Source organism: Aspergillus pseudonomiae (assembly GCF_009193645.1).
Source record: "Aspergillus pseudonomiae strain CBS 119388 unplaced genomic scaffold BDV37scaffold_192, whole genome shotgun sequence".
Classification (NCBI taxonomy): domain Eukaryota; kingdom Fungi; phylum Ascomycota; class Eurotiomycetes; order Eurotiales; family Aspergillaceae; genus Aspergillus; species Aspergillus pseudonomiae.
In genome coordinates, this window is record NW_022476184.1 from 1 (window position 1) to 23,575 (window position 23,575).

At 50.1% G+C, this 23,575-nt stretch overlaps 6 protein-coding genes across 6 annotated transcripts; 4 read left to right on the top strand and 2 right to left on the bottom strand.

Moving 5' to 3' along the window:
* Positions 1–65: 65 nt before the first annotated feature.
* On the top strand, positions 66–440 carry BDV37DRAFT_289764 (uncharacterized protein; the record flags this gene model as incomplete). The annotated part of the gene is made up of 1 exon (XM_032088544.1): positions 66–440. A coding segment is annotated over one exon (375 nt), but the record flags the coding sequence as incomplete, so codon positions are not given.
* Positions 441–692: 252 nt separating this feature from the next.
* On the bottom strand, positions 693–2,954 carry BDV37DRAFT_74840 (glycosyltransferase family 31 protein). The gene is made up of 2 exons (XM_032091169.1): positions 2,874–2,954; positions 693–2,636 (listed from the first exon to the last, which is right to left on the bottom strand). The coding sequence occupies exon 2, from the start codon at positions 2,574–2,576 to the stop codon at positions 1,119–1,121; it is 1,458 nt and encodes a 485-aa protein (XP_031934354.1). The 5' UTR covers positions 2,577–2,636; positions 2,874–2,954; the 3' UTR covers positions 693–1,118.
* A 1,726-nt stretch (positions 2,955–4,680) lies between these two features.
* On the top strand, positions 4,681–7,152 carry BDV37DRAFT_292606 (signal recognition particle subunit SRP72; the record flags this gene model as incomplete). The annotated part of the gene is made up of 4 exons (XM_032089221.1): positions 4,681–5,001; positions 5,074–5,347; positions 5,400–5,544; positions 5,598–7,152. The coding sequence occupies 4 exons, from the start codon at positions 4,681–4,683 to the stop codon at positions 6,802–6,804; spliced, it is 1,947 nt and encodes a 648-aa protein (XP_031934355.1). The 3' UTR covers positions 6,805–7,152.
* Positions 6,959–8,374, bottom strand: BDV37DRAFT_75288 (Gfo/Idh/MocA family protein). The gene has a single exon (XM_032091171.1). It carries the CDS (start codon positions 8,241–8,243, stop codon positions 7,086–7,088), a length of 1,158 nt encoding a protein of 385 aa, XP_031934356.1. The 5' UTR covers positions 8,244–8,374; the 3' UTR covers positions 6,959–7,085.
* A 1,269-nt stretch (positions 8,375–9,643) lies between these two features.
* Positions 9,644–12,241, top strand: rfeF (putative transcription factor RfeF). Its single transcript, XM_032083954.1, has 4 exons — positions 9,644–9,869; positions 10,031–10,177; positions 10,372–10,407; positions 11,163–12,241. The coding sequence occupies exons 1-4, from the start codon at positions 9,864–9,866 to the stop codon at positions 12,057–12,059; spliced, it is 1,086 nt and encodes a 361-aa protein (XP_031934357.1). The 5' UTR covers positions 9,644–9,863; the 3' UTR covers positions 12,060–12,241.
* A 3,087-nt stretch (positions 12,242–15,328) lies between these two features.
* Positions 15,329–20,419, top strand: BDV37DRAFT_289769 (aminophospholipid-translocating P4-type ATPase DNF3; the record flags this gene model as incomplete). Its single annotated transcript, XM_032088545.1, has 1 exon — positions 15,329–20,419. One exon carries the CDS (start codon positions 15,329–15,331, stop codon positions 20,417–20,419), a length of 5,091 nt encoding a protein of 1,696 aa, XP_031934358.1.
* Positions 20,420–23,575: the final 3,156 nt, after the last annotated feature.

Sequence of the window (23,575 nt, forward strand, 5' to 3'; positions counted from 1 at the left end):
CCACCACCACCTCCTCCTCCTCCTCCTATATACTATACCCCCACAACCCTAACACAAACATCCAGGAACAAAAGCTCTACGACCTCGGCACCTCCGTCGCAGACGTCTCCCGCTCCCTCAGCACCAAAGCCGCCCACCGTCTCGCCGAAGCCGCCGTCGACCCCCGCGAGCTCCTCTGGGGCATTCTCACCACCCTCTCCCGCATCCGCGGATCCCAGTCGTATCTCTTCCCGGCCCTCGTGGAGCAAAGTCGCGGCATCATCAGCTTCGACTGCTCGCTTTCCGTCAGTGACTTCCTGCCGTCGTTTGGTGGCCCGCCGTCCATCTCGTGGCGCACCGATGAATCCGGGTTCAATCTTCTGGGCATCTCGGATAATCTGCAGGAGCGGGAGGAGGCGGCTGGGGAGAGCATTGTGGGGGGAACGGAGATCTCGTTTTGAGATTTTTTTTTTTTTTTGGACTTTTACTTTTTTTTGGTTGCGTTGTGTGTGGTTTGTATATATGCTCGCAGCGTGCATTTGGGATTGGGTTTCCTCCCGGTATATAATATGGAGCGTTTGTATATAGGGTGAAGACGGTGCAATGGTGCAGGGGGTCAATCACTTCTTGGGAGCTTTGGGAGTTGGTTCTTGGGTCATGATGAGTATGGGAGTTTATAGAGTCAGTTAATGGGCATTATTGTACATACCGTGATGGAGATACGCTTGGCACGGACAGATGAAAATAGAAAACTGGTCTTCATTCTATATATTAAACCAGAGAAGTGGTCTGAAAATCTAGATCCTTCCATTTCCGATATATACTCCAGCAATGGTTGGGCTATAAATGAGACAACAGCAAACAAGGGTAGTCCGAACCATGCATCACTCGTATTGCACAAATTGATATCATCAGAAAGAAATAACGAAACTCATAATCTATCCGCCGTGAGGATTAAACCGTATATACGCTTCCGCCGAAGGGCGGTCTTTTATCTATAGACAGAAAGGGGGGATGTGGGTGAAGGTGGTGGCATACCCTAACCAACGATGAAGGGGAGAAAGAGGCATCAAAGTGCCGATCGAATGTAGTAAGACAGAAACACCCCAGACGCCAAAAGCGAGAACTCAAATAGTCCTCTATTGAGCTCGCCAGATCAATTCTAAAATTTGGTCGCCCTGCTCAGGATCGCGATGGACGTACCATTGCCGGACGTTGTTGCCGTCGAGCACAGAGTCTTCCAGCACATAGCTGAATTTATCCCAGTCCTTTCCACGCAACGGACCAAACTCGTGCAGGAACGACTCGTGCACGGCTCCGTTTTGGCCTTCCCATGTGAGTTCCATGGTCTTGTCGTTCGGATCCAGCTCCTGGCTGTACTTCATGACCGAGAAGCCATTTGTCAAGATCCACCCGTCGGCGAACTTCCATTGCCGCAAAAGACAACTATCGCCACAGAGCTCGCTGACGACACTGAGTTTCGCCATATCCATATGGAACCACGACTTCCAATGATGTACCGAAAGGGGGGGCTCCCGTCCCGACTCGAAAAATCCGGAAACGTCGCCCTGAACGTCAAGCTGGTGCAGACGGTGGTTGATGGTCAGGTGCGTGTAGGTGTGCTGGTAAATGCACAACGATATCCTGCGGTCGCCGGTGTGGTCCGTATTCAGACAGGCTTCAAAGACCTCGGGCTTGCTGATTTCCTCCACGAGGGGCCGGGATAGGAAGACGCCTGCGCCTCCAAATCCCATCAAACCGAACACACCGATCTGTGGGATAGACTCCGAGAGACCGCCGACATATGTAGGCTGGGTATCATCATATTCCTCAAGAGCCTTCACCAGTTCAGACATGGACAGGAAAAAGGTATCATCGTCAATGACACAGGACCATCGCGTCTGCGGCCGCATGTGCTTGCCCAAGTGCGAAACCAAAGTGAAGTACCGGCGTTGGTACTCTTCGTCGTTTTCCGTAATATACAAATTGATCCCGAGAGAGTCCGCCTTAGCCTGGACCTCATGTGTCCGCTTATCCATATCAGGCTCAATGAGAGCGAAGATGCGAGTTTTGGTGTAGCCAGCCCAGTGAGAGAACGCATCTAAAGACTCATTCAGCCGTCCCAGGGTTGTCGCAACACCGAAGTCGATATGTGATGCATCCACGTTTCTTGGAGGCTGGAGAACCTGGACAGTCACAGGCTCTGGGATCATGCAATCGTCCTGCGATTTCTGGAGCGAGAGGCGATCGGCGTCATTCGACGATTGCCGCTCGAACAAGGGCGTCTGTAGATTTTGCCTGACGGGCAAGGCATTGTTGGAGGATGGAACGGCGATCACCTCGCGACGTGTATATCCTGACAATTTATGGATATCGAGACGGCGAAGAGCGTCGAAGTCCGGCTCGCATTGCACATCTGACGTGATTGTGATATTGGAGATAGGCTCGGCAGCAAGTTCCTGGGGTTCAATCTGAGGCCAGAGGAAATACGCAAAAGCGCCCACCAAGCCGAGAACGACAGTAAAACGTAGTATCTTCTTCTTCCACACGCGCGAGGCACCCATCGTAGGGGGCTTCTCCCCAACTTTCGCCAACATTATGGATTCTCGAAGTGAATAGCTGAACGGTGAAATTATTATAGTAGATTAGGTACCGCACTAGAAAAACATAAGCATCTCGATCTTCCAGCACGACACCAAAGGCGGGATGAAGGAGATGAGCGGTAACGAGAGTGGAGGATGAGGGGAAGATAACGAGAGAGATCGTAATACACGACGAAGAATAAAAACAGGAAACGAGAGAAAATGCTCCAAGCCGGTTATGAAGGCCAGTACGGGGTCGGGATGACGGCAGCGGGAGCAACGGTGGGCATCAGTCAGTATGTAAACACTAACCGACCGATAATTAAGCAGATTTGGGTGTAGAAAGGAGGCAAAGAAGGGAAAGATCCAGCCGATCAACGGAGACCCTGGACCATGGATTTAACAGCCAGCGAGTCGCTTGCCCTGAGTTTTTTCGGCTTTGGAGGACTGGTAACGAAAGCAGTCATTTCCAGGCGGAGAAGGCCCAGACGATCGACCATGGGACTGGCCACTCTGGGTCCTTTGGAGAAAAAAAATGGAGATTGAGCTTGATGGCTATCGAATGAGATTACGTCTCCTTGTCAGGGCAGCACCTGCCTCATGGAGCCGTGATCCAGCAACAGTTTTTTTTTTTTTTTGTTTTTTTTTTTCACAGGGGCTGATCGGCCGTGGATCCCAAATAGGAGAATTTTGTTGGCTTGAGACTTGTGGTCAGTGGCGTCGACGCCCTCCATACTTACAGCGCTTGTGATATTAATCCTCTTGCGCAATTGCCAATGCTTCCAATGATCATTCAATTTTTGACCGAATACTGAGACAACATCTTGTTAGGGGTGAAGGGTTGCATTTGACAGTGACACCTCTCATTCCCATCACGAAAGACCCGGTCGTGCAAAGCAAGTGTCGCAAACGGAGACGCGCGGGTAACATTCTTTTGGAGACGCCCTCCAGAGGGGCCCACGGGATGATGACGACGGCTGCAGGCCAATCGCTTGGCATCATTTCCTTTTCTTCCCTTTTGGATCGTTCATTACTATACGGATGGGTCTTTGACTTTTTTTTTTCTGTTAAATTTTGTGTTTACCTCTCCTTCCTTGTCAATGGATTGCATATCTCTCACGCCATGGAACAGGGATGTCTATGCATAGATATAAAAATAGATCATCGATACTGTGCAATCTGGATCTGGTTCATTTCATCCTCAATCTTGGTCTTGGAAGGTGTCTCCCTATCAACTGTCACCAACATCACCTGATTAGGGGCGTTTTTAGATGATCTTGGCATGCATTTGACTCCAAATGGAGGAACCGATAGCGTGACCGTTGGATATGGAAAAGACTGTGCAGGAGAGGCATGGGGGAGTGGGAACTTGGAACATATCAACTCAGCTTCGATCGCGAATAACTACTTGGGTAATCTGCATTGCAAGAGGACTCATCCTAGTATACATCCCGTGAAGTAGACTTGGATGTGTGACTATTCTCCCCCAATTCCAGGGAAGAAACCTCAAGACCTAGACCCTGTCTTGGAGTCTGGCGTGTTCTAGGCATGCCTCAAATTTGATAGCAGCAAGGTGCCATGAAAAGCCACTGAAACCTTGCAGGGTGTGACACATTATGATTGACTTTCACACTAAAGGGGGACGAGCCTATACATAGTATGCACTATCGAGCCACGGGCTTGGTCACTTGAGAAACTGATGGTCTGTGGTCGATCGAATGGACTCGTAGAAAGAAAGATGGAAAGCAGGGGTAATAATATGGAGTACTTACCTAGGACGTAGGCAGGGAACACTTTTGGCCAAATCGGGATAATATGAACGGACTAAATAAATCTGCCTGAAGAATCGGGCCATCAACCAAGGAAGCCCTACGGCGAGCCAAACGCTCTCCGAGTGCAGGATTCCCCGATGGAGTAATATCTCAGTTCCGCACAGATAGTCCACATCGGCGTATCTGGAGATCAACCACAGCCATCCCGCTCCTCAGTCAAGGTCCAATTAAGTATATGGGACGCTCTTTTCCACTAAGGCTATAACCTTCGACCGAATTCGTGCCCTCTCTGGGCCCAACCAACCATCTTGCCGACCGACCGCCGTCTATTCAACACCTCTCTCACGATGGCTACCCAATCGCTGAGTTCGCTGCTACAGCGGACGTCGATCGACGATCACGAGGAATTCCTTCGCTCATCCAACGCAGCTTTGGCCAAATCGAAATCGGATATTCTGGCGCAGCATGTGAAAGTGGTGGCATTACTAAAGCTCGACCGCTACGAGGACTGTCTGCGTGTCTTCGAAGAGGGAGGTGATGCTTTGAAGAAGAGGGCCGCTTTGGAATACGCTTACGTCCTGTACAAGACCGCGAACCTGGATGAAGCCATTGAGGTAGCGTCACAAGTCGTGAACAATAGAGGTGCTCATCATTTGGAGGCTCAAGCTGTATGTCATCGCTGCCTGTCTTCCGACCGCATGTCCCCGCGGAAGGTCACTGCTAACCACCTGGTCTCATAGACCTATCGCGCCGAGAAATTCCGCCGCGCAGCTGATCTCTATGAAGAATTGACTAAAGACGAGACCGCCCTGGCGAACGAAGAAAACGACTTGCGCATCAATGCGTGGGCTGTAGATGCCCAGTTACAATGGAAAGGATACCCCGACTATGTCCGCCACAACAGGCCCACGAGAGATGATCTGGAGGCATTCGAGACCGTCTACAATGCGGCCTGTCTTAGTATCGCCAAGGGCGAATTCAGTAAGGGAGAAATGTTGCTCAAGCGGGCAAAAGGTTTGTACGGGCTGAGCCACCATGAAGACGGTTGCTGATCATCATTGTGCAGAACTATGCCGGACATCGGAAGACCTTACCCCCGAAGATAAAGCCGCTGAGCTGCTCCCGATTGCGGTGCAGCAGCTATATGTCTTGATCCGTCAGGGAAAGTCGGAGGAGGCAGAGTCGGTGCTTGAGGAGATTTCCGTCAATGAGTATGCGTCCTGCCCCAAGTCAATTACGGCCATTGAAGCTCACTGTTGCACAGTATCTCTGAACTCTCCACCAAGAGAGTCGCCCTGAATAACATCACACTTGTCCGCGACACAACGACCAACCCCTACGCTCTCTACAAATCCTTACATGCAACCCCCGTCTCGGTTGACAACGATAAGCTTTTCGATTACCAGGACAATATAGTGACCGGCAATGTCCACTCGGCGGATCTTCTCGTCCAGAAATATGACGGTATTATCCGATCAACATCGAAGGCGCTCTCTCAAGCATCATATCCATCTGCTAAACCAAACGTAAACCTCCTGTCGGTCTACAATGCGGCTGCTCATGCACGTGGTCAAACTGGCACACCAGCCTTGAAGGCGATATTACCCGCACTTGAAAGGCGGCCGAAGGACATCGGATTAGCGCTCACAGCCGTGCAACTCTACGTGACCGAAGGCAACACTACTTCCGCCATTACCACCCTAGAGAAATCCCTGCAGCTGCTCGAAGACTCCATCTCTGAACAGGAGAAGGAGGTCCGCTTCAACCCTGGATTATTAGGCATTCTCGTTTCGCTCTATAAGCTCGAAGGCCGGAGAGTCCAGATCAGGTCGGAACTCGCTAAAGCGGCAGCCTATTGGCAGGAGCATGTTGAGGCGCCTTCTTCACTTCTTCGTGCGGCCGCAGAGTCTTTGCTGCACTCGTCGGACCGCTCCGATCTTACAACCGCCGGTGATTTGTTCAAGTCTCTCTACCAGAAGGACAGCCAAGATGTTTTCGCCGTCGCCGGTTACGTTGCTTCCCAGGCAACACTGGACCATGCCAAGGTCGAGTCCCAGGTTGACACTCTCCCTCCAATTGACGATCTGATCTCGGATGTCGATGTAAACGCACTTGAATCAGCCGGCATATCCCCTCCTTCCTCCGCAGCCGCGGCAGCCGCAGCGGCCATCGCTGGGGCTAGGAAGAGGACATCTAGCGATAAACAAGGTCGTGCAACTAAGCGGGTGAGAAAGTCGCGTCTGCCCAAGGATTATGATGCTAGCAAGACGCCGGATCCGGAGCGCTGGTTGCCCCTCCGCGACCGTTCTAGTTACCGGCCCAAGGGCCGAAAAGGCAAGCAACGGGCCGCCGAACGGACGCAGGGAGGTATTGTCAACGAAAAGGCGGAGGAATCGCCCGCGCCCGTGGCTCAACAGCAGAAATCTCAAGGCGGAGGTGCTAACAAGAAAAAGAAGAAGGGAAAGCGGTGAATCCATATGTGAACCGTTGCGTATCATAGACAGACCCTGTCTTGCATATAATATCAAAGTGACAATGGGTCTCGTTTAAAACTAGAGTTGATCTCACGTAACAATTTAGCAAACACCAATATATCCAAATAATGTGCTTGTATACCTCGATAACCCCCGCCTTTCACGCTAATATTTATGTCAACCACAAGTAGGAAGACATATACAATAACAAGAATAAACTAGCCAGCTGGCGAATCTAATAGCAGAATTGTTCGATCAGGCAAAAACACGTCACCAATTTAGCCAAGGGGTGTTCTAATGGTCCCACACTGTCGATCATATTGCTCAAAAATCGTTTGGAACAATTTAAGATCCTGGAGAGAGTCTTGCGCTGTTGTCCGGGCAGGCTTTCCGTCAACCAAGAACGCATACAACGCCTTAAGCTCGGCATTAAATGCATCCTCCCAGCTACTAACACTCTCCGTTCTTTTCAGATCACCCTTGCTATCCGCCGTTTCCACGACCACCCGTGATGGCTTGCCCTGGGCATATGGTAAGTCGTAGTGCATGCTCACAGTCTTGGTATTACCATAGAGAGCTAGGTGTGCGTCACATCGAGGAACGGAATCGGTTCCCGTTTCGTATATCAGAGTAAACGGATGGTGACCCCGACTAACGCTACCATTGTAATGGAACACGGCCGAGTAGAATGGTTCATTCACCGTAATATTGGAGATGGCATCGGGATACCCCAGTGTATCGCGCATCAGTCCCAAATCATGGCATCCCAAGGATGCCAGGAATCGGCTCAAGGAGAGGCGCTCTTCGGTCAAATCCTCGCCAAGAAATACCTCTTGGAGAAGGCAATGGCGCAGCCGCTCGCCGTGCTGGTCATCGAGGGACAGCCCAATTGGTAGACTGCCGTTCACTCTTAAGTGTTTGTTCTTCGGCGTAGTAGCTGTGTGTGCCAAATGCGGCCCTGCGATATTCCGACATCGAGCATAATATATCCGATCCAGGCTAGCAGCTTCTTTCTTGAAGACCTCGAAACAAGGTGCATGTCGACGTGCAGAGGCCACGAAAACCTTCGCTTGGTTCGGAGCGCGCTTCTCGGCCTCGATTATACGCTTTGCACTCGGAATACTCAGGCTGACAGGTGTTTCCACCATAACGTGCTTGCCCGCTTCCAAAGCCGCCACAGTGTACGTTTCGTGGTATTCATTCGGCATGAAGTTCAGGACAAGGTCGACGGAAGGGTCATCCAGAACCTTTTCCGGGTTAGAAGCAACCTTAGGCAAGTCATTGGCAGTGCTGTCTTCCGAAGACAGACCGGAGGAGTCGTAGATAGCAGCGACGCGATAGGAGTCATGAAGTGTCCGGAGAACAGGAAGATATAGGTTTTGAATGGCTTGGCCCCCGTCTGTGAGGATTCCAACCCGCAAGATTGTTTGTGTCATTCCGGCTCTGTCAAGTAAAATTATGCTGCGTCAGGGCCAGAGAACAAAGAAGCGAAGTCCAGGCTAGAGAGCGAGAAGACACAGCATAATACTTACCACGTGAAGAATTGTCGATTGAACGTGCCTGTCAAGTGATAAAAAGATCAGAAAGCGCCGTGAGAAAAGAACCGCAGGTGCTCATTCTTTAATAAGATAAATTTGCAAAGGGCGTTTGCCAAGTATGCCTGGTGCAAGGGATCTTGGTAGTGTTGAGACAAAAGAATGAGACGCGAGCGAAAATACAAAGAAAAACGGGGCAAAAGGCTGCATCGCGCTTTCCTTCCTCCTTCTTATCAATGCAGAGCTCACCGTCCTTGGTTCTACCGATATATATTTCTTTTTCGAGAAGTGACATCAGTGGCTACATATTGGTTTGGAAACGGCGACGGGAGGTTCCAATTCGAGGCCAATTTTGTTCGCTTCAACTGGTTTTGCCAGTACTATTCATCTGACGCCATGATTCCTGTTCATGTCCAGTTGTATTCAGATAGGTATATCATGAGATAGGTCCATGGTAATGATCCTTATGAAGAGTCAGATCGCAATCCAGGTATACTGAATACGAGGTGACAGATGATTTTAACCAATGGAGTGATCCGTGGGAACTGTAGGCAAATCTGAAGGGATAGCAAGGCCAGTGCACAACAAAGTTACACATACAGGCAGGTATGAGGATCATAATGTGACATGTTGATCCTGAGGTATGGTCCAGATGATTTGACCAGTGATCCACTGCCTTACGTTCCAGGCCATGGACTGGGGTGACTGATTGGGTATAGCCCCCAGAATCACTTGACCTGAAGGAGGGTGACTGATCAACCACGATGACTGTGATGTCACGATTGTCAAGAGAAAAGAGTGATGGACAGATTTAGAATGAGAGTCATAACAAGCCATCAGTTGGTCCCTTGGATTGTCATCTTGACCGAATACGTTACCATTAGGCTGGGGCTGAGACCAGCTCAGCCTTACGGATGGATCCATAATCCTCTTCGTCAACGTATTCGTATGTGGGGGTTACAAGTTCCAGTCAAGTTGTAATTGTATTTGGCATGGGATAATGATTGGGCTTTGCATTGATCCATGGAAACTATTCCTGAACCTGGTTGTGGTACATACCATGGAAGTAACAAGGAAAAAGGTATATATTTAAACTCTGAATGTGTACAGAGTAGTAGTGCCATGTATAGATAACGATGTATTAAATTGTATTTATGCCACTGTTAAGTATAGGTGGCGAATATAGCAAAAGTGCTTTCCTCTTAGGATAACTATTGGAGTACGGCGTAATTCTATATCGTCTGCGCCTTGTTCGCTACAGTACCTCGGAAGGTCCGAGTAGATGCTCGTATTTTCCATGTACTAGTAGACTCAAACTGGGCTGAAAAATTATAAAAAAAAGCGGGTCTCATGACGACGAACCCAATCGTCATCACGGGTCCCCTCAATCTGTTTACTTCTCTCTCAGTTACGCAATCTGTTATTTGACCTGCTTCCAAGGCATAGTTCCCTCTTGTACTGTGTTTCACTTCATTTGAATTCCCCGACGGTCACAAGTTACAGGATTCAACAACATCCACCATGGGTGTAAGTTCCACTGTCCTTCAAATCTCTTATGCCCCGCGTTCCTGCCCCGCCCTCAAGTCAAGCTTCTCCCTGGATTGAGATAAGACTTGAAAACAACATTCTTCAACCCAATAGAAGTACACTCCCAGCACTAATCTCTGCATATTGTATGCGCCTACTAGTTTGCTTCCAAGATTGCCGGCAGTCAAAACCCACAGAACATGAGTGGTAACAGCTCGGGGCCACCTGGAGGAGCGCCTCCCACAGGCTACACGGGCGGTCCTCCTGCAGCGCTGCAACCTGGTGGTGGTGCTCCCAGTGGATACAATGTGAGTGTGCCCACTAATAATAGCTAAACGTAGCGGCCAAGCTACACTATTATATTTTCTTTCCCATTTACTGCTGCCCTATAACCAGCCCTTAAACCTAACAATGCCCCTCATTACCACTCGCAATCTCCCTTCCACCACATTTTTTTTGAGTCACTGCTGATGATCGTTGCTCACTGGAGCAACAATATCAGGCTTACCCAGGCTCTCCTGCTCCATCCGGCAACTCGGTAAGCTAATTTTGTTTGCTTCTCGTTTGCTTTTCTTTTCAATTTCTGCCTTACCTGGTCGCGTTCGCCACCCTTCCACAACCTATCCGTCTATCAAGTGAAGGGGAATTTGGGACTTTCTGTCTACATCACTCACCACCTCTCCATCGGCTGTCCACAACTTGGACCTCTCGCCCTTCGCTTCTTTCTACCCTCTTCACCTGGACGCCTCCGTGTAATAATGTCGCGACCTTATTATAACCAACAAGGATATCCTCCACAGCTACGTACTGGGTCAGCATCGCCGTATCCAACTTCGTCGGCGCCGCCCCAACAGTACCAAGCGTATGCCCCAGCAGTACCGCCAAACAAGCCAGCTCCCTCACCGTCTCCGATGTCTCCAACATATTCTGGATATCCTCATTCGTCTCAATCCCCTGCACCTCAGAGTTACTCCCCAGCGCCATATGCCTCGGCTCCACCACCACCACAGGGATACCCTCAGGCCCCTCCTTATGGGTCAGACCCCTATGGGCCTCCTTATGGACAACCCCCTCAAGGCTACGGAAGGCCGCCTCCGCCATCCCCGCATGGCTCATCAACTAGATCCGCGCCTGGACCTGAATATCCTTCACAGCCATCTTCTCATGTACATAGTCATCCCACGTGTCCCCCCTTGTCGCATCCCCTTTATATTGTCTGTTTTATTTTGAAAACTATCCTCACTGAAACCAAATTCTTGATCAAGAAAGTGGACTAACTGGGTAAACTACTAGGGACCAGGATATCCTCCGCAGAGTGCACCTTATCCCGGTGGTCCCGCGCGCGGAACACCTGGACCACCTGGACCACCTGGACCTCAAGGTGCTCCCTATGGCCCTCCAGGAGGCGCGTCTCCCGCTCCTCGAGCCACCGAGCAGCAGGTAGCCGCCTATCGCCAGCTTCTAATTGGCACCATCCAGGAGAAGAATCTCCAAAACTTCTATCCCCCCGAGAAGTTGAATTTACTCGTCCAAGGTCTGGCCAACGATGCACCGGCTAAAATCAATAAGATCATACATGAATGGGGAGTGCCGACAGAGGTAGCTACGGATATCATTAAATTGTCCCTCTTCGATATCATTCTTTACGTAGATGACAGTGGATCTATCGAATTTGAAGAGAGAGGCGTGAGAAAAGAACAACTGAGGCAGATTATTGGCATCGTTGCGACCGCCGCATCTACCTTTGATGAGGACGGCATCTCGGTGCGTTTCATGAACTCTATGGAAAGAGGCGACGGCATCCGTAATGCGGATGATGTCAACATGTTGGTCTCACGTGTCCGCTTCCAAGGGTTGACGCCGCTGGGGACAGGTCTGAAGAATAAGGTTCTGGATCCTCAGGTCGTGGGACCCGCCCGGGCAGGTCGCTTACAGAAGCCGGTACTTGTCATTACCATTACAGACGGACAGCCAGCCGGTGAACCTCTCGATTGCGTGGCTAATTCGATTCGCTATGCTGTTGACGAGGTATCGCGAACCCCATTTGGACGAGGTGCTGTTTCGTTCCAGTTCTCGCAGGTGGGCAACGATGCCAAGGCACGTGATTTCCTATCCAGTTTGGATGAGGACCCAAGCATTGGAAATTTGATTGACTGCACTTCAAGTGGGTTGCTCATACATCTTCTGTAAAGTTAATGGAGCTGTGCGCTAATAACATCCGGCAGACTTTGAGGTCGAGCAAGACGAGATGTCTCGTGCCGTCCCCCCTGTGTATTTGACTCGAGAGCTTTGGGTAAGTAGACACTACGCCAACAAAAGCCAGTGAAGACCGCAGACTAAGAATTCATAGTGTGCTAAATTGATGCTTGGTGCCATTGATTCCTCATATGATACCAAGGACGAGAAGGCCGCCGGCCGTACTGGTGGGCCTGGAGGGCCTGGAGGGCCTGGCGGACCTGGCGGACCTGGCGGATTCGGGGGACCTCAAGGACCTGGTGGACCTGGCGGATTCGGGGGCCCTGGTGGACCTGGAGGGCCTGGCGGCTTCGGGGGACCCCAAGGACCCCAAGGACCTGGCGGCCCTGGTGGACCACCTGGAGGATTCCGGGGACCGGGTGGACCTCCAGGACCTCAAGGGCCTCCACCAGGTCAGTACGGTGGCTATAGCCCGGGACCTGGATATGGCCAGCGAGGAAACCCTAATCAACCCCAGCCACCCAGCCCATATGGCCCAGGACCGGGATATGGTCAAGCTCCTTACCCTCCTAACCAGGGCCAGGGTCCACCACCTGGCTATGGGCAACCACAGCCGTATGGTGGGTACGGGTCTCCTCCTCCTTCTGCTGGATATGGACAACCGCCCGCTGGTGCCACGAGAGGCTATCCCCCACCACAGAGTCCTTACGGATACGCTCCCCCTCCGCCACCGCGGTACTAGATGAACATGCATGAAGCGGGATGGGAAGGGGCTTTTTACGGAAAGGCAGGACGTCTGGTTGTATCCATTATGATTACGATTTCCTTACTTGTTCACTTCTACGGCGCTTAGCCCAAATTGACTAAAAGCTACTGGTGCGGCGGAATTGGTCAATGGTTAAGGATAGAACATACGTCGATATTATCTTTACTGCGCGCAACGTCTGTATTTCGAATGGGAGCTATATCAGCATGGAATTGAGGTATCACACGGTTGATGAGACAGATTATCACCTTGGAAGACTACTACGTAGCACGTACTACTACTACTACTGTGTAATATGTCGTAGATACCTACAGCCAATGTTTTGCTGGGGTCGGAAGTTGTTCCCACCCGTTGAATGACGTCGATGGAGCCCTGAGATGTAGAAGACTAAACAGGCGATGGACGCGGCACTATACTTGAATAGGACAGTTCATGGACCCGTGCTACCACGTGACCCCATGTCGTCCCACTGAGCAGGATTCATGATGGGGTTACTTGGTCGTGGTGGTGTGGTTAATGAGTCAATCAATAGCTATCATTTTGCTATTCTTTCATTTTTATTTTTTTCTGTAGAGGTTCAAAATATGTTTGCCTGGTTTAAAAGCCTGGATAAGAGGGAATCACGACATAAGGACAGCCTCTATCGTTGAAAGTGTCAGCCTAATGCAGCCCCCCAGAGAAGGATTATGTCGCTCCCTGATGACAAGGTTCAGTCCCGAGTCAACTTCAGGTTGGCCCCGCCTTTGGGCTTAATTTATTTCCCATTTGAACCCTTGCCACCCACTACTTACCCACAAGGCTGCGTAAAATGCACGCCCGTGGGTGGCCAGTCTGCCACGCACTGTGGGTTCAACAACCGTAGGATTCAACTTCCGGGGGGTTGACCCCAGGGATCCTGAGTGAAGATTCCATCGGTACGTGGAAAGATATCTGGAATGGAAGGAAGACATGCCGCCACTGAACCCTGGGTTGAGTGACAGGTTCTACCAATTGTTCTCTGGAGGCTGTGCATCGTACCCAGAGAGACGTTTATTAGAAGATATTATTTTTTTATTTAAAAAAGGTTCCTGTGGTCTTTGTTCTCTCAAGTAGTTAAGGACTCGGGAGTTCATAGTACTACTAATAGCCGTAAGCCTCTGGTTTTTTTGCTAAAGCACAGTAAGCAAGTATGCATGCAAGTAAGAAAAAAAATGTCTGGTGATAAGCGTTATCTGTCTTTTTTAAGTTACAGATTGCGAAAAGTACAAGAAGAAAACAGCATGCCACTTTGACGTCGCACATGGGCATGAGGGAAATTCTTATTTGATTGACGGGAGAATTGTCCTATGTAACCCCAGGGTGGTGGTTAAGTGGGTGACAATTGCCAATGAGGCCATTCATCATCGTATTGAGTTCCCGGATTGCGTTGACTTGCGTGGCCTCCTCCAAGCCACCGCTTTGGTCCAACAAAGCCCTTGACTGGTCGGCGGGTAATTTAAGGTCATTCTGTCCAGTTTTCTCCACAGGCACCCGTCAAGAAGGCCGTCTTGGACTCTTAGAGTCTTGGTACCATCGCTAAGTTAATTAGTGGGGAGGGTCCCCTTGGCCACTGTAGGGACTAAATTACGAGGGGTGGGAAGGATTTTCTACGACTCATTTGATTTGACGTTACTTCTTATATTGTTGGTCGGTAGCGACCTTCAACGTGTTTCTTCTCGGGAGTTGTTTTCGTCTTTTGATTGCGATCGTGAGACATACATACAAATATCGCAAAGTTTAAACCCGAGGAAAAGCTAGTTTTTTTCTTTTCTTTTCTGCTTCTCCCCAAAGTGGCGGTTACTCTATTTTCGGGCATCTTACCGCTTACGGGAACGGTCATTGGGGGTCCACGGTCTCCAAAACCCAGAGCAAATAGTTTGCAAAAAAAAGGCCTCGACCCAGTCGCCGCCTGCGGACGACAGTAGGTGTCGACGTTGACTTCTTCGTTCGTTCGCGGTGGTGTGCCTTGCCATCGCTCCACGGTCTCTTCTCCTTCTGTTTTGTTTTCTAGTACCTTTGTTAGATCTGGTATCTTCTTTTCTTTCCTATTGTATTGTTTGATTATTGACCTAACTGAGGTCTTCTCCACAGTCGTTTTTCCTCGAAACGTGCGATTGTCGTGCCATCTATTGCTATAACGGACGGTCGTTATCGTATGGAGATACCATTCTATTGTTTTCTATCTTTTGGTACAGGTCATAGCTTGAGCCTGTCGTTAGATCGGAGTATCACTTACCGTCGACTATAGACGCCGTGCTAGGTTTTCTTCAACTCCCCACCCGCTCGATTGAAGAATGCACCAGGTTTGTTCGTTTACTCGCCGCCGATACTTCGTTCAATTGCAATCATTTGGTGTTAAACAGTGAATACGACCTTGCCATACCTCAGAAAGTACTATACAGAGTCAGCAGAGCCACTGGACAAACCGAACTGTTGCGCACTTTAGCCGGGAGGCTATTGAAGGAAAAATATCCCCGCTATGCCCAACCAGGATGCGAGGGCCGAATCGAACCGGGACGCGCAAGGAGCGACGTCTGATGAAGGTCGTATAGTGGTGGAAGAGGTATCCGGACATGACCCTAGCCTGGGCTCAGCGCTCCCGAGAAGCCATTCCATTAGTGTTCCGTCGCGGCATAGTATCAGTCAAGAACGGCCGTCCATTGCCCCGTCGCGAACACTATCAGACTCTGGACGGAGGAATTCCCACCAGCCCCGTGTTCGCTTCTCAGCCGATCTCGAGCGTCCCCTCGTGGAAGAGCCTAGGAATACCGGTCATAACAGGAGGCAAAGCTCCAGGGGCTTGACTATCGACACCAGTATTACCCGAAACGATCATTTGTCAGTTAGATCTCCAGAACATAGACCGATTTCCCCCCTTTCTCCTAGCTCGGCATTGTCGCCTCCATCACCGCAAGGCCCAGACTCAGGTCGCTCGCGATCGCGCAATCGCGGGTATTCGCTTCGACGGACTATCTTCGCGAAGAATATTGTCTCAGCGACTTCCCCTGGGGCCGTTTCGCCGAATGACATTGAATTGGCCCAGCCTGTGAGCCCGCAACAGGAGACTTCTACGGAAAATGAACGGAGTTCACGGAAATCGCGCGACGACACACGCCAAGGTGCTCCTACGGGGGATGGTCAATATGAGCGCAAGTCGACCGAAGATGAAAAACAGGACGTACTGGTAACTCAGACCTCGGCACCTGAACCTAGCCCTGTTCATATTGATGATACCTCGACGGCATATTTCTCCGACCCATTGGAAGATCTCAAGGGAGGCAGGCACATGTCTACCAGTATCGCATATGAGAAATGGCTGAAGAGACGGGCCGCCATTGCTGGAATTAAGGCTCGGTATGAGGGCTTTATGGAGTCTGCTCGCAAAACAATCCTCCGGATTAAAGATATCCCTCCAAGCAAGGATGGCCGTCATATCATTCTTGACCCTACTAGGACAGAGGATTTGATTGATGAGAGGACCGGAAAGCCCTACTGTGGAAATTGGATCCGATCTAGTCGTTATAGCCTCTGGAGTTTCTTTCCCCGACAATTTTTCGCTCAATTTACCAAGCTAGCAAACTTCTACTTCCTTGTGGTGGCCATTTTGCAGATGATTCCTGGCTTGAGTACGACGGGTTCTTTCACTACTCTGGTCCCACTATTGATCTTCGTTAGCATCTCTATGGGAAAGGAAGGGTTTGACGACTGGCGTCGCTATCGCTTGGACAAAGAGGAAAACAACCGCTATGTGTCTGTTTTGCGTCCAGGTGCAGGACTACTGTCCCAAACCTCGTCGAGTGATAGCGTCTCCGTTGCCAGTGACGTCCAGGATTGGACTATGGTGAAGTGGAAAGACATCAAGGTTGGAGACGTTGTCAAGCTGGAGCGTGATCAGCCTGTGCCAGCGGATATGGTCTTGCTTCATGCAGACGGGCCCAACGATATCGCTTATATTGAAACAATGGCTTTGGATGGTGAGACAAACCTCAAAAACAAGCAGCCTTGTCAACCAGTCGCCAAGGTGTGTGCAACTGTAGATGGCATTTGCAGCAATGCCATGCACTTCGCTGTCGAGGATCCCAATTTGGATCTCTATAAATTTGATGGCAATGTTACGGTTGCCGCTGGCGAAAAAATGCCCTTGACGAACAACGAGGTTATCTACCGTGGTAGCATCATGCGTAATACTGAGCAGGCGGTCGGTATGGTTATCTACACTGGTGAGGAGTGCAAAATCCGAATGAACGCGAACAAGAATCCTCGAATCAAGTCACCTGCGCTTCAGGCCCGTGTCAACCGGGTAGTCATGCTGATTGTACTATTGGTGGTCGTGCTGGCGGTTGCCTGCACCGTGGCATACATGTACTGGTCAGACGATGTTGAGCAAAACTCTTGGTACCTGGACAAGGCAAATGTGTCCTATGGTCCAATTTTCACCTCGTTCCTGATCATGTTCAACACCATGATTCCCATCTCACTCTACGTGAGTATGGAAATTGTCAAGGTTGCACAGATGCTGATGCTGAACGCTGATATCGACATGTACGACCCGGAGAGTGATACGCCAATCGAGGCACGGACGTCCACTATCAATGAAGAGTTGGGGCAAGTTAGCTACATATTTTCCGACAAAACCGGCACCTTAACGAATAACTCGATGCGCTTCCGCAAGATGAGTGTCGCTGGCACTGCGTGGTATCACGACTTTGACCTGCTTGAAGAGGAGGCGAGAGAAGGAGGTCGAGAAAAGCTTATCCACAAAAAGCGGAGTTTTAAAGGCAAGAAGTCTATGGCACGTAAATCGAATGTGTCAGAGGCTAGATCGTATCTCGCCAGACCCAGCTCGACTTCAGTTGCCGACAAGGTACGGAAGGCTGGTCGACCAGCGCTCGACTATCGTACAGCTGACATGATCAAATACATTCAACGCAAACCGTACACTGTATTTGCCCGCAAAGCCAAAATGTTCATTCTGGCCATCGCCCTCTGCCACACGTGTATCCCGGAAAGCGATGAACTTGGGAATACTTCCTTTCAAGCGGCATCGCCCGATGAATTGGCTTTAGTCATGGCCGCCCAAGAACTCGGATATCTCGTCACAGACAGGCAGCCAAATACCCTAACAGTCCAGACATACCCCAATGGCCCCGATGGGCCACCCTCTGAAGAGACCTATGAGATCCTAGATGTGATAGAGTTCTCGAGTGCTCGCAAGCGGATGTCGGTCGTGGTGCGAATGCCCGACCAGCGAATTTGCTTGTTTTGTAAGGGCGCGGATAGCATCCTGATGCAGTTGCTCAAACGAGCAGCCCTTGCGCAAGAGAAGGCGGTTGAGATTGAACGACGCGCCAGCAAACGCAAGGCAGCCGAAGCAAGTGAAATTATCAGGCGAAATAGCGAGTATCAGGCTCGGACCAGTGGCGTTCGCACCAGCTTGAGTCGGCCTAGCATGACGCACAGGCGCTCTAGTGTTTCCGGGCGGCATATGTCTACACTCCGGGAAAGTATCGATGTTTGGCTCCGCGACAGGGAGACGGACGGCGGTATTTTAAACAAAAGGGGGAACGATGCCGAGTATTATAGCCCACGACCTTCGGCGCAGATAGGACGGCCGTCTACTACCATGTCGGATTCGGGAAGCTCAGTCAACGATGATGAGGAAGAAGACCTGGTAGAGGAAGCCCTGGTTGTCAACGAGGAAGCTGTTTTTGAGAGATGCTTCCAGCACCTCAATGACTTCGCCACCGAAGGGTTGCGGACTCTGTTATACGGTCACCGTTTCCTTGATGAAGCTTCGTACAACAGTTGGAAGGCAGCCTATCGTGAGGCGTGTACCAGTCTTGTCGATCGACAGGAGAAGATTGAGGAGGTTGGTAAGCAGCTTGAACAGCAGCTTGAGTTAACTGGGGCAACAGCCATCGAAGACAAGTTGCAAAAGGGCGTGCCCGAAGCTATTGATAAGCTGCGTCGAGCCAACATCAAGCTATGGATGTTGACCGGTGATAAGCGCGAGACCGCCATCAATGTTGGACATTCATGCCGTCTAGTAAAGGACTACTCGACCCTGGTTATTCTTGACCAAGAGACTGGCGATGTTGAGCAGTCTATTGTGAAATTCACCTCGGATCTCACCCAAGGAACCGTGGCCCATTCGGTAGTTGTGGTGGACGGGCAAACGTTGGCAATGATTGAGGCAGATGAAACTCTAAAAGCACGCTTCTTCAAGCTTGCCATCTTGGTCGATTCGGTCATTTGCTGCCGTGCAAGTCCTAAACAGAAAGCGTTCCTTGTACATTCGATCCGGAAGCAGGTGAAAGATTCGATCACCCTTGCGATTGGCGATGGTGCCAACGACATCGCCATGATCCAAGAGGCACATGTTGGCATAGGTATTACGGGCAAAGAAGGGCTGCAGGCAGCACGCATTTCGGACTACTCGATTGCCCAATTCCGGTTCTTGTTGAAGTTGCTCCTTGTCCACGGGCGGTGGAACTACCTGCGAGCTTGCAAGTATACGCTGGGAACTTTCTGGAAAGAAATGCTGTTTTACTTGACCCAGGCGCTGTATCAACGGTGGAATGGCTATACAGGTACCAGTCTGTACGAGCCGTGGGGCTTGAGTATGTTTAACACTCTGTTCACCTCCCTGGCCGTGATCTTCCTAGGTATATTCACCAAGGATCTCGCCGCATCTACTCTTTTGGCTGTTCCAGAATTATACACCAAAGGCCAGCAACATGGCGGCTTCAACATCAAGTTATATCTGGGCTGGACATTCATGGCTACGTGCGAGGCGATGATCGTCTACTTCACCATGTTTGGTCTATGGGCCAATGTGATGTTCACCCGCACGGGAAGCGACATCTTTTCGGCCGGTCTTCTCACATACACGGCCTGCGTCATCATTATCAACATCAAGCTACAGGCGTTGGAAGTGCACAACAAGACGTATTTGTCGCTCGCTGTGTTCATCATATCGGTTGGAGGCTGGTTTGTGTGGGACATGATCCTGTCCCGCCAGTACAACTTCGGCTCTGGAGACGGTATCTACCACGTGCCCGGCAACTTCATCTTCCAATCCGGCCACGATCTGGCCTTCTGGGCGGTTTTACTTCTTACGGTGATGGCCGTCATCGTGTTTGAGGTGATGGTCAGTGCATTGCGGGCCAATCTTTTCCCTACGGATGTAGATATCTTTCAAGAGTACGAGCAGGATCTGGAGATCCGTAAGAGATTCGAGGAAGCCGCCGCATCAGAGCTGCAACAAGGCTGGGACCACGGCAGCAAGAAGTCTAGCCTTGAGCTGGCACGCGAAGCGGAAATGGAGGCACGAGAGAAACAGGTACAGGAACTGCTCTCCCGGCCGAGAGTGATGACCAAGACAGGATCTGGTCCGATGGGAATGGAGACGGAGGTGGAATTGGCCGGTTACAACAGCAGCGCTGACCATGTTGCCGACCGTTCGAATCCGATGACAGAAGATGAGGTGATGAACACTCCTCGACGATCCGTTGAGATTCACGAGTTGTTTACGAAGGGCTTCGGGGCGATCCGGAAGGGACAGTTGTAGTGATTCCCTACTGTTTTCCATCATGCCATGTCATTTAATTATTATTTGTTTTCCTTTCTTTTCTGAAAAGCGTTGCTGGCGTTTGGAAGTGGATACCCCATGGGACAGTCACTCATTTCTTTTGGCTTGAACGTTACATCGTGTACATTACTGGCTGGCGAGGAAATATTTCTATGCGCCCTACTGTTGTATAATAGGAAATCGACCCTTGGAGTCTCCATCTCACGATCCTTAGTATGAGCGTAGCGCGCAATAGTCCACCGAGTAGTGTGACGGAGAGAAAGCGCGCACCACCACCTCCAACGGTATCCTAGCAATATCAATTCCACTGGTAGTCGATAGCCCATAGCGTAATGATTAGGAGCAAACAACAACAACATGCACTCGGTACGAGTCACACTGCAACATCCGAACGCCGAGCAAAGAAAAAAAAAAAAAAAAAAAAAAAAAAAAAAAAAAAAAAAAAAAAAAAAAAAAAAAAAAAAAGCGAAGATACAAAACAAAAGCCAAAGGAAGCGAACATGGTCCAAGCGACAGCAACGGCGCGCAAAACAGGCCAGCCACTATTGAAACCAAATGGGTCACGATCTGGCTCGGCAGGATCGTGTCGAATAGCTCTCTTTGACTTCGGTAGTCGGCAACGGCGCAAGGGTAAGTCATTCCGGATATTAACGACCTTACTAGCTAGTAGTACATAAGACTTCAAGAGCTACCAGTAGTAACCTACCTACCTGGTAGCGTGCAGAATGCGCGCGCGCGCGCGAGATCGTGATTCGGACTAAGCCGACACCAATTCTAGGGTAACTTTTCTCCGACCCTCTTCCGGTACATACTACCCACCACCACCACGTACAGTTCTTGCCTCCCCCCTCCCCCCACGGGTACCTACAGATCTACCCTGCAGAGATGAAACAATAGTCGAGTTGTTTAAATGATGGCTAGGATGATTGCCTGGTACGAGGCAGCAAGGATGGTGTGATTTTGTTTTGCTTTTTGCCTGGTTATTTCTTTTTTTTTTTTTTTTTTTTTTTTTTTCCCTTTTTTTTTTTTTTTTTTTTTTTTTTTTTTTCCTTCCCCTTCCTTTGTTGTCTGTAGATGTGTGTTACTTGAGGCAAGTATGGAGGGAGGGGTTCGGTGATGATTGATCGAACAGAACATGCCCGTGACTTATACTAATATATACTAGGGGATTGTCCAGTGTAACTAGCCCCGAGGTTAAGTTTAACTAGTCCTCGTAGTTCTTTTTCCCTCCCCCTTCTCTGATAGGTACAGAACTTGGGTAAGTCGTAGTCTGCAATCGGTGCTGGAGGCTGTTTAGTTTCGGTTTCCCCCGTTAAGGAAAGAAACCCCTATTTTAGTTAGGCTGGGATCCAGACCGGTCTTAGTCAGGAACGCATTCCTGTGGCTGAGCTGCCGACGGCCAATCGGCGCGTGTGAAACCGGTGCACGGATCATCGTCTTTGTGGGGGTGTAGGTTTTTTTCAACCAGGTTAGGTTGGAGGCTACGCTTCGCTTGTGTCCGCGGTTCCTGTTCCTGTTCCTAGGAGGTAGTATGTACGATGTACGGAGTACTATGTATGTGTATACATGTTCAGTTAGTTCTTGGAGGCTGGAATCGAGGTTAGGCGGTGGCGAGTTGGTGGTAATTGCGGCATTCCTTGCATATGTACGTTAGATGTGTAGGCAGGTGTAGGTGTATGTGTATGTATGTCGGTATAAGTCAGGTACCTCACACATATACAAGTACATGGAGGTGGTTACACTGGCGGATATGAGATGGCTTGTGTTGGTACTACACCCTGTAGGTAATTCCTCCTGCGACGGGACTGCGACTGTTACTACAGGTCCCTCGGTTGCACCTTTCCACAGGTGGGTAAACGTGAGCGTTGTTGGAATTCATTGGAGGCTTCTAGTCAGGTACACGAGTTTGTTCGTCTCCACCCCTGGCGCTGTCATGTCCAACCACCCAATCAGTCGTCGTTGAAATGCGAGGGGAGGGCGGGTACCTGGATCGAATCATGGAATGCGCTGCTCAACCGGCACGGGCGGAACCTGTGGTTCAACACTCGGGGGAGGCGAACACTGAAGTGCGAAAGCGAAAAAAAAAAAGGAAAAAACGGAACAGGAAAAGGAAGATCTTAAGAAAATCACATATTAATAGAAGTGTCCCACGACCACCCTTGCCGAAAAGGGTAGGTCGGCCATTGGCACTGGTCAAGTCTGCGTACCGGCCGGACAACTCTGTGGAACTCCTTAGTATTGAGAAGGGGTGGGAAAGAACACAATGGGACTGAACGACGGAGTACTTTTCCCACCACCCTTTTTTTTTTTTTTCTAGCCCTCACGAACGGACAAATCGACTTGAGGCAGGAAATGGTTCGGCTCTACAGTGGCAGGGTCGTCTTGGCCATGGCTCATAGGGCAAACTCTTGTAAATCTGTAACAGTAGTATCGTCATAACTACCGTTCACTCGGCAAAAGTGTAGATTGGATTGGTGTTGGTGTGGTTTTTTGGTGTGGTTGCTCCACTATCTTGGTTTCCTGAAACCCTTTTCTTGCTTCGCGGATCGCTTCAAGGATGGACCGGTCCAGGTCGTTGACCGTCCCGAATCAACCACGAAAGTATTATTAACGTGTTCCATTCTTTCTTATTGGGTTCTCTCGGTCCGATGTTTCAACGCTGCTGTGCATTGGAACAGGATTCAGGGACTAGGGTAGGGTTAATGGTGGTGGTGGTTCAGGGTCTTTGAACGTGGAAGCCGTTATACGTAACGGTCAAATTCGCTGAGACCTTTTGGGACATGCGCCGGAGACCTGTCCGAGTTCTACTAAAAGCACTAGATGCTGGATTGGCGTGTAGACCGCCGCATCGATATGCAGTTACTATCTTTGGACACGTTAGTCTCTAGTCGAAAGGTAAACAATCCGATCTTGCACAAATCCGTGAGGCAGGTCGGCTCCTGCACCAGAATGATTTCTGACAGAGACCTTACAGAGACGAGTCCAGTATCTCTGTCCAGGTGCGTCCCAGCCCATCATTGGAGGACGGCATCTCAACAGCAGCATTGGGCAGCAGCATCCGACGCAGGGGCCGAAAAACAGGGTGGTGGTGCTGGGTTTGTTGTTTTCTTTCCTTTTTTTTTTTTTTTTTTTCTG